The sequence below is a fragment of the Physeter macrocephalus genome, chromosome 18, assembly GCF_002837175.3.
Source record: "Physeter macrocephalus isolate SW-GA chromosome 18, ASM283717v5, whole genome shotgun sequence".
Taxonomy (NCBI): Eukaryota; Metazoa; Chordata; class Mammalia; order Artiodactyla; family Physeteridae; genus Physeter; species Physeter macrocephalus.
In genome coordinates, this window is record NC_041231.1 from 81331269 (window position 1) to 81342583 (window position 11315).

The 11315-nt window shown below is 33.0% G+C and overlaps 1 protein-coding gene across 1 annotated transcript in view; it reads right to left on the reverse strand.

The window, feature by feature from the left end:
• Positions 1–11315, reverse strand: part of MMUT (methylmalonyl-CoA mutase) — a 30000-nt gene that overhangs the window by 5513 nt on the left and 13172 nt on the right. The window contains exons 6-11 of the mRNA XM_055079659.1: positions 10710–10958; positions 7884–7995; positions 6692–6807; positions 4700–4815; positions 2963–3094; positions 1599–1746 (exon numbers count right to left, since the gene is read on the reverse strand). Coding sequence (XP_054935634.1) covers positions 1599–1746; positions 2963–3094; positions 4700–4815; positions 6692–6807; positions 7884–7995; positions 10710–10958 — 873 coding nt within the window. The remainder of the gene's footprint in view (positions 1–1598; positions 1747–2962; positions 3095–4699; positions 4816–6691; positions 6808–7883; positions 7996–10709; positions 10959–11315) is intronic.

Sequence of the window (11315 nt, forward strand, 5' to 3'; positions counted from 1 at the left end):
GCGCAGGCCCAGCGGGCATGGCTCACGGGCCCAGCCGCTCCGCGGCATGTGGGATCTTCCCGGACCGGAGCACGAACCCGTATCCCCTGCATCAGCAGGCGGACTCTCAACCACTGCGCCACCAGGGAAGCCCTAGATTTTAAGGCTCATAATTTTAGTGCAGAATCAAAAGATTCTATACTCAGTAATGGATCCACAATCAAGAAGATCTCTAGGTAAGTCACACAACATATTGGTAAAACCTTGAGTCTGTGAAAAATATTAACACACGAAATTAAAACCTTTAAAAATGTGCATATTCCTGCTATTGATTTCTTAGAGGTAAGACATTTAATTTAAGCATGATTTGTTATTCATATCATCCATGCTACCAAAATTGATTAGATTAAAATTCCATTTAGGGACTTCCCTGGTGGCACAGTGGTTAAGAATCTGCCTGCCAATGCAGGGGACACAGGTTCAAGCCCTGGTCCGGGAAGACCTCACATGCCAAGGAGAAGCTAAGCCCGTACGCCACAACTACTGAACTTGCGTTCTACAGCCCAAGATCCACAACTACTGAGCCCGCGTGCCACAACTACTGAAGCCTGCACACCTAGAGCCCGTGCTCTGCAACAAGAGAAGCCACTGCAGTGAGAAGCTTGTGCACCGCAACGAAGAGTAGCCCCCGCTCACCGCAACTAGAGAAAGCCCGCATGCAGCAACAAAGACCCAAAGTAGCCATAAATAAATAAATAAATAAGTAAATTTATATTTAAAAATTCCATTTAAACAATTCAGTTCCATGCCTTATGTTTATATAAACTGTATTTTAAATGATCAAATGTTGCAATTTTAAAAACATCAAATCTAATTTTAATTAAATCAGTCATCAGAGAACTGCATGATTGTACCTTCAGCCACAGATAAGTTTTTTTTTTTAATGATGCAGAATTATGGTTAACAAAGTTGGTGGTACTAAAAGACAAATTATATTTTTGCAGATGGTATATAATGGGGAAATGAACTTTTGGTTATTTGAGAAATTCCTTTAGATGCCAATGGCTGACAACAATTTTTAAAAATTCTTTTATTTTATGAAAAATTATTTCCCAAAAGCTAACCACTAAATATTGAAAATGCATTATATTTGATCACTATTTAAAACAAACAAACAAAGCAAAAGGACAGCAAAATGTAAGTAAAAAAGTAGAATGGGAAAGTATTCAACTTAGAGGAAGACTGAAAGCAATCTAAATATAGTATACACTATTTGTTTAATCTGAAATATATTTGAGATTCTTAACAAAACCCACCTTAAATGCCTAAGACTCTAAATACATTTACATATTTATCTACCAACACAGTTCAGGACATATCTCCAGAAGTCTGTGCTAACTCTTTATAGTAACAATTTCTTCTAGCCTCTCTAGAGTAATATTTTAAAATCCCAAATGGGAAAACTCTTATGGGAGACTCTATAAAGGCTGGGCCTCTTCAGGAAGATTTACTTCTTTCCTGGTGAAAATGCAATGAATACTCTTTAGTCTTCATTCCATTTGACCTATCTGCAGTATGTAGCAATAGTACTTGAAATTCCTCCCAACAATTTTCAATACCTGAAAAAGAGGACCAATATCCACATCAAAACCAAGATCAGCAAATCCTGTAGCAATAACTTTTGCTCCTCTGTCATGTCCATCTTGTCCCATTTTTGCCACAAGAAGACGAGGTCTACGACCTTCACATTCCATGAATTTCTGAACCCTAAGGAACATTTTAAAATGCAACAGTTATATATTAATTGTCCAAAGGTAAGATATAAGACTAATTTATTTGCAGTAAATCTTTCAAGTTTATTTAAAACATATAATCTGTTTACTCATATTTTGTTAATATCTCTGTTTCACATTAAGAACTCCATTAAAGCCTGAGTATGTTTACCATCTCCCCCCTTAGAAAAAAATTTGAAAGATGGCACAGACTGTAAGCCTGTAACACTGAGAACATCACAGTGAAGCAAGATAAGGAAATAACAACTTTACAACTTAAGACAGTCCCCAGAGTACAATATGCAGAAATAGTTAAATATAAACTAAAAAATGCCTTCAGAAGTATTTGTACATATATGTGACTCACTAGCTGTTTTGAACTGTCCATATCTCACTTACCCTTCACAAGTGTGAACTCCCCCAAGGTGACCTCAATGTGGTATCTTAATGTATAATCAAAATACTTGCTTGCTTAAATCAATAAATTTACGCCTCAGATGAAAAAGCACGAAGAAACAAATTTATTTTTGTTAAAAGAAAAAAAAAATGTTCCATTTCGATGACTTTCACCTTGGCTGTTTTGATATTTATCTCATATATGAGTAGTGACATAATATTTTTCATGGAAAATTTATTACAGTGGTTGAGAAAACTAATCATCAGGAAGCTACTACTCACAGTTCAGAAGCATGATCAATTTAAATTAATTCATATTTCCAAATCATGTTTGACAGTTATTTACTGTCAGTCCAGTGACGAGTGATTCTAATTTATGCATAGATGGCAACCAAATATTTACTTTCAAATAGGAAAAGTATTTTATAAAATTATAAAAAGTATTTTATAAAATTATAAAAGGTATTTTATAAAATTATAAAAAAATTTTATAATTATTTGAGCAATTAAACAATGTAAGTAAAACTTAAGAAAATATGAAAATGTACCGTCATAAGGAGATTGAAATCTAAGTACCTGGAGGATATGAAGCAATATCAATGTTAGTTAAACAAACATTTGCTTGAAATGAGAAACTCCTAAAGGGGACTGTGGTGAAAGTTCAAAATATTATTTTAGTAAAGCTACAGATTAAGAGGAAAGTACAAGTCAAATATTTTCCAGTGGTATGTGAAAAAATTAAGCCCACCGTAGATTCATGGGGATTGTGTTAACAGAAGAGATGACATTCTGGTTTAAGAAATCTCACATATTACCTCTTGAGAGCAAATGATATCTCTTTACTTTCTCCAAATTCCTGGCGATAGGCTCCACTCACCATACGATCACTAGCTTTATGCTCACCAAATACCTTTTTCATGGCATCTGTGATTTCTCCAACTGTACATCTAAAATATTAAATGGAAGTTCTGTTAACATCATTATTTGGGATAAAAATATTTATTTAACTTAACATTCAATATAATTAGACATATTTTCTTACCTAAGTCAAAAACAGGCTGTCAAAAATCTAAATCCGAATGCTTTCTACTGCATTCATGATAGGATCTTTCCTCAGAATACTTATGAAAAAAAATGATTCTGAATGCCTTTACTGAAAAATGACCAAATGACCTAAAAACTACTAATAGACAAGCATCTAAAGGTTACTGAATAATTCACTGCTTAACAATACAAATGGGCAAAGAGCAATATTCCTACTGATATTTTTTGATACAAAGTAAATCTTTTAGCATATTCCATTTGGTTATTAATTCATTCAGCATGTCTTGAGTGCCTAATATGGGCCAAGCACTGCTAAGTGCTAGAGATACAGTGATAAATAAGACCAAAAAAAAAAAAATGTACCTGCTCTTGCAGAATTTATCATCTAGTCAGGGAATACAGATAATGCACTAACAAACAAATAAATTAGTAAGATAATTTCATATGGTAATAAGTACTATAAAGACACTAAAATAGGCAAAATGGAATGAGGTGTTTGGGGAAAATGTTTTAGGGATATTGAAGATCTGAAGATACAGCTTCTGAACTAAGACCTAAATGATGAGAAAGAGACACACAAGGGAACTTAAGAGGGAAAAGTGTTTGAAAAGGAAATGCTAAATGCAGAGGCTCTGAGAAGTAGGAAAACATGTTTTATGTTCTAAAAATAGAAAGAAGGACATTGGTACACAGCATAACAAAGGAAGTAGGATAAGACAAGGTCAGAGAGGTAGGCAAGGATCATATCCAGCAGTCTTGCAGGCCATGGTAAGATTAGGTTTTAATTTAAAAGGACTGGGAGACCGCTGAAGGATTTTAAGCAGAGAAGTCATCTTATTTCTTTTAAGAAATTAGAACTAAAAAAAAAAAAAAAAAAAAAAGAAAGAAATTAAAACTGAAAAACAAACAAAAAACAACCGATATACTATTCACTCCATCCCTTAAGCACCTGAAACAACTTAAAAGTCCATTATATTAAGCAATAAACAATAAAAGCAAAAATAATTTATTGACATTATCGTATATTGGGAGAAAAGTTTTTGTGTCCCTTGCTTTTCTGCATGTTCTGTAAGGCAAAGCACTGACTGCCTTTATACTGGACTATCTTTTCAGAGATGTCTACATAGTACACAGCCTTGGAAGACAGAGATACTGTCCAGCTTGGACAAAGGGCAGGTTTGCTTACTGTCCGACGTAATAATGTCTCCCTATCCTTGAAACTACATCAAACTTCAACCTGCAAATCAGTGACAAGGGTTTATTATAATAGCTTCGAATGTCCTGAGCCACAGGGAAATACACGAATATTAATACACTCCATTCAAAATGTATGAATGTTTTAAACACACAGATGTTTAAGAAAAAACAAGAATTTTTTTTTTTGGTTTCCAATATTTTCTTTTAGGCTCACATGGTTTATAGAATCAGCCTTTTATTTAAGTACACCCTGAAAAACTAAACTGGTCAACTTTTAGGATTTGGAAATCTCCAAACTTATATATCCTTACCTTGCACGAGCTGCATCTACTGCAAGAGCGAGAATATTCCCATCTCCACTGGCAGCACATGCAGTCAGGGCAGTGAGACACCGCTCAGCCAAAGCTTGATCCCTGCTGGATTTGACCTTACAGAAAAGGGTAAGGAAAGGGACCATATATGTGATTAGAGAATAAAACAGAGATCAGATTATACTCTTATTTATATCATATGGAAATTGTTCCATAATCCTAACTTTAAAAACAAAAGAAAAAAATAGAAGAGAATAATATATATCCTAGCACTGATATTCATCACATTTATTCATTCCCTCAACATTTAAGGACTTCCTAAAATAATACTAAATTCTGTATAACACTGATAATTCAGAAACAAGCAGGGCAATAATAAATAATAGTGCTGACCCTCCCAAGTAGTACATGCAACTTAATAGATTACAACTTAGGGAATATTTTAGTTATATTTTAAGTTTCCTTTAGCTAATTAATAGTCTATTGGTAATAATATGTATGTATATCGCTATTCTACTTAAATATAGTCCCAAGAGAAAAAGAGAGACAGAGACAATGAGAAATACTGCAAAAGAGAGAGAAAGACAATGAAAAGTGTAGTCAAAAACATTTTCCCTTGGGTCTTGGCTCTATTCTGCTCTGCCAACCACCTGCCTAAACAGTTACCTAAAATCCAATTTTTTACAAGCTTTTTCACCACCTGTAAAAAAGTCTAAAATATGATACTGCCTAAGATGCCACTAAAATTATATCATATCTATAAGCAGAGGTGGGTTAGAAAATTTATATTAAAGGCAAGGAGGAACCCAAATCCATTATCATTATTGAATTTCTCACTCTTACCCAGAATAAGGTAGATCATCATTTATGGTAAGTGGATGCCCTCAAGCTGTGTGTTTAAGAGCGTTTAAGTACAAGAGAGGAAAAAAGCAGTTTTCCAAATATAATAAATATTGAGACTTTTGTGACCACTGGAAATATAATGCTACATCCTAAATAGGACCCTTTAAAAAAATGACAAAAATGTGGGAGAGGAGTCATTATCTTCTGAATGAGGGTGAAAAAGGAAATAATATCATTAAACATCTGCCATTGACTCTAATAGAAAAAACAAATGGAAGTTAAAAGTTACACATACAGTCTAACTGGACAAAGTCTACTGGATTCTTAAAGAACATCTGAACTGAGGGGAAAAAAGTTCTATCTTAAACAATCATAGGGGAAGTTAACAGAGAAAACAATTAAGGAATTTCAACTTTCCTGCTTTAGAAATAGCAGTAATTACTAAAGCCAGAGATTAAGAGACCAATGTAGCTTCATACAACAGAAATATATAGGTTACAGCAGTAAGAATTAATGTTTTACCTATTTTAGTATTTTATATACTTTGGTTCATCTCAGTGAGAAACTGGAAATTAAAAGTTAAAACAGTTCTCTAGTTTCTATCTAAATATCTTTCATTCTAAACTGTATCTTACTAAAGCACTATTCAAGTATATTTGAAATTTTTTTTAATTGAAAAAAAATTAAAATCATACTACTATGATTCTTTCATAGTAGTATCAGGAACATGGAAATAAATTACAGTGAGAAGACCTGGGTTCAAATATGAACTCTGAACTTAATACTGTTTTTAACTTTGAGTGAGTTATATAATCATCTAAGCCTTACTTCAAAAGTGTAAATTATAGGAGGCATTATTATTATGGTATGGTTTTTAATAAGAACGTATAAGTTTCACAGAGGCAGATATCATGATTAAAAACATGAGTGTTTGGTGTCAACAGACTTAGAGATTTGAGTCTTGGATGCTTAATTATTTATCCTGGGCAAGTTTTCTCCATCTCCCTTATCTTTAGTTTCCTTACCTTTAAAATGTTGGGAAATAATACACACTTCATATGGTGGTTCTAACAATGCAGCAGGACAGCATGAGGGCTTGGACAGTGCCCAGCACACAGAAAACGCTCAAAATATGATACCTGTTATTACCTTCTTAAGTTTTTCAATCTGCTTGTTACGCACTGAAGTATTATCAATTGCCAGAACATCCACAGATTCTTCTTTTTCCAACTGGTACTTATTTACTCCAACAATTACTTCAGAACCTGTTAATCTCCCAGAGGAAAATAATATGTAGATTCTATTCACAAATAACTGTCTAACAGTAATGCTCTGATCACCACACATATTTTCCTTATAAGCTTGATATTTTTAAGTAGTATTCTTACTCTTAATGAAATTTCAATATAGATCAGTGAATACCAATATGGAATGGGGACAGGAGGGGAAAAGACAGGTATATATCAGAATCTCTGTAAGGGAGGGCTTTGATTTTTCACCCAAACTATATGCTTTCCCAGAGTTTCTGATAAACACTACAAAATTAAAATTGTAGTAGCAGCCACCAACTAAGATTTATAAGGTAGAAGACAAACATGCAATGGCTTTTCTAATATTTTCTTGAATCCTCTTACAGCCAATCACTTTTAAACAAAAAATAACTTTAAAATCTATAAGTGATAAACCAGAATTACAAATTATACTTCCTTAACACTATAAATATATTTTGCCTCAAACTACCAGATTATTACTCTAGCTAAAGACATCCCACCAAGAAAAGAGGTATATCCTACCTCAGGATATACCTCTTTTCTTATTTTCTTCATAAAACTTACCATAATCCGCAATTATTTTGTCTATTTACTTGCTTACTTGTCCATTTTCTCTCTCTCTCTTACCAAAATGTAAGCTCTATGGGTGTAGAGACCATGTCTGTCCCATTCACAGTTGTATGCCCAGACATAGCACAGTGTTTCAAATACTAAAGACTAAAAAAGTATTGGCTGATTGAATGAATAAATAAATGAATAGTCCAATGCAGAGCACAATGACCAATAATAATGTCATCTTCAAATGGTGGAGATATCTACCCACATATATACACATAATAAATGGGCAAACCTCCACACATACTTTGTACATATGTTTGCTTACGTGCATCCAGGCATGCAAAAATACAAACACAGAAATAGATACATATAGATTCATGAGAAACATTTTATCCAAGTTTCATTACTCTATAATTTTTGTTTTACTAACTTTATATGTTATCTTCAAACAGAAATTAATATTTCTTTTTAAATACTGGATGTCACATATAAACTTTTCTACTTTATCTTACCAGAATCTATTCTAGCTTGTCTTCGGGCAGCACATTCTTCGATTCGAAGTTTAGGTATTCCCTCTGCTACAGCTTTGGCCATTCCACCCATCTCTTCAATTTCATTAATGAGCTAACAAGGAAAAACAGATTAATAAAACTAGACGAGAAGATGAAAATATTTTAATAAACAATACAAATGTGTTATGTTATATAATTACTAATGTTAATAAAATTATAAACTATTTTAGTGGTAAATTTAATGTTTCATAAGAAAAGAATTAACAACAGAGCATTAATTAGAAATTCTGCGGAGTTAATAATGCTGTATTATATATTTGAAAGTTGCTAAGAGATAATCTTAAAAGTTCTCATCACAAGAAAAAATATCTGTAACTGTGTATAGTAATAGATGTTAACTAAACTTATTCTGATAATCCTTTCACAATATATACATATATTAAATCCTTACATTGTACACAAACTAATACAATGTTAATATGCCAATTATATCAATAAGAAAAAAGACATTCTGTGTTTAAAATTATTTACAAAGACAACAGAAAAACTAACAAGTATATTTTGGAAAACACAAAAATCTCTCGCTCAAGTCTTAGAAGCCAACTAAAGATAACACCAATTCTGTAATTTTTATTTTTAATTACATAAATAAAGTTTTCATGGTTACATAAATACTCTAAAAAGTATATTTCAAAATGCCATTTTATTTTTCGATTTGAGCAGCAGAGTAATGATATAACTCTAGCATTACTGACATCAAGAAACACCTAAACCTTCAATCACAGCCTCATATATACATGAGACAGTGGAAAATGGATGGTGGAATGGAATATGATTTCGCAGATAGGAGCAAGGTCAAACTGGCTTTCTGCTGATGGATTCAAGAAAGAAGAACCTGTACTGCATTCAAGAGAAGCCAAGAATCTTCTAGGAAGCTGAAAAGAAGGGGACTACTTGAGAATTTGCAACTACCTCTCTCCCATTCTGTCAGGAAAACCAAAATTTACTGAACTAGAGAAGCAATGGACTATGAAACATCAAGTACAGGGAGAGGCAACGATAAGATGTCTTACTGAAACAAAAACCTACATTCTGAATGATAAGACTGCAAATAAAAAGGCACACAGAGGAAACAGTGACAATACAGGATATAAAAGAAAACTTCATAAAATATAATGATCCTCAGAAAAAGAAGAAGAGATTCTGTAATAATGAAACAACTAGTATGAATGCAACAGGAAAAATTAGAAAACAAAAATGAGCTCTCAGAAATTAAAAATATGATATATAAATTTTAAAGTATTTAAGTAGAAAGATAAAGGTGATGACTCTCCAAAAAACCAGAACAAAAACTCAAAGATGCATTATAGAACAGATAAAAATGTCAGAAATCATTTAAGGAGGTCCTTACCTGATAACCGTAAGTTATAAAAAGAGAAACCAAAGGAAAAGGAGTGGAGAGAAATTACCAAAGAAGTAATACATGACAAATTTCCCAGAGCTATGAGAACATGAAAAAGGGGCCAGGTGAAAAATGTCCACCAAAGGGGACAGTGCAGGAAAAAATACACACACCAAGGTACATGAACACAAAAATATGGGACAAAGGAAAGAAGGGACAAGATCCAGCTAAAATACAAAGCTACCATACTAGCAAAGCAGTAGATAAGGTCTAAAATTGATTGAATTAGAACAAACAGTATATACATGTAATTTTAAAACATGGAGATAAAAACAAACAAAAAGATGTAGCTGACTCAAGGAAGCGGGAAAACAAGCAAGTGGAGGAGAAAGGACTGCTTTTTTGTTATAGTCTTTTAACATTAGTTGTCTTTTTAACTCTTTGAAATAAAATACTTTAATACAAATACAAATGTATATTTAAATTTTAAGTTTCAGTTTTAAATACTATAAAGTCAAATCTAAAATTCCCTTTTCTCTGAAACACTTTATAAATCTTGATATAAATCTATAAATGATTTGATTTATAAATCAAAAATCTATAAATCTTTATAAATCTGTAAATCTTATAAACAGAGAGAAACCAGTCTAAATCAAATGAGAACATAGAGGACTTCAGGAAGGATTTACATTGAGATATAATTATATTGGTAATATAGGACAAAGGAAAGAAGGGACAAGATCCAGCTAAAATACAAAGCTACCATACTAGCAAAGCAGTAGATAAGGTCTAAAATTGATTGAATTAGAACAAACAGTATATACATGTAATTTTAAAACATGGAGATAAAAACAAACAAAAAGATGTAGCTGACTCAAGGAAGTGAGAAAACAAGCAAGTGGAGGAGACAGGACTGCTTTTTTGTTATAGTCTTTTGACATTAGTTGTCTTTTTAACTCTTGGAAATAAAATATTTTAATACAAATACAAATGTATTTTTAAATTTTAAGTTTCAGGGGTTTTTTTGGTTTTTTTGTTTTGTTTTGTTTTTTTTGTTTTGCGTTATGCGGGCTTAGACTGAGTCCCTCCAAACACTGCTGCCATTGCTTCTACTGTGGTACGAATGATGTTATTGTAAGGATCCTAAAACATTTAGTAAAAGGCAAAAAAAACAAAACAAAACAACGGGGCACGAACTCGTGTCCCCTGCATCAGCAGGCGGGCCCCCAACCACTGCGCCACCAGGGAAGCCCCAAGTTTCAGTTTTAAATACCATAAAGTCAAATCTAAAATTCCCTTTTCTCTGAAACACTTTATAAATCTTGATGTAAACCTATAAATGATTTGATTTATAAATCAAAAATCTATAAATCTTTATAAATCTGTAAATCTTATAAACAAAGTTTCAAAGAGGAGAAACTGACCTTCAAGGCAGCGTCATAAACATCATTTGTGAGAGATTCCATCATATATGAACCTCCCCAAGGATCAGCCACTTTAGGAATCCCAGATTCTTCTTGAATAATGATTTGCGTGTTCCTGGCAATTCGAGCACTTTTCACAGTTGGCAAACCCAGGGCTTCATCAAAAGAATTTGTGTGCAAAGACTGAGTCCCTCCAAACACTGCTGCCATTGCTTCTACTGTGGTACGAATGATGTTATTGTAAGGATCCTAAAACATTTCATAAAAGGCAAAAAACCAAAACAAAACAAGGCAACAATTGATATATATTGCAGCCGTAAAAGATGACAATGATTAAGCAGTGGCTGATGCATACTTTCTTTGCCAAAGTCTGTATTAGTCTTCGGAATATCTAATAAATTTAGACAAATTAGTAAACAAACCAGACTTAGGCTTAAGAGCCAAAGGATCTAGTCTGTGCTTAGGCACTAAAACATTGCCTCTTATAATCATCTGAAATATGAAGTATTTGTTGTGCTTTTTTTTTTTTTTTTTTTTTTTGTGGTATGCAGGCCTCCCTCTGCTGTGGCCTCTCCCGTTGCGGAGCACAGGCTCCGGACGCGCAGG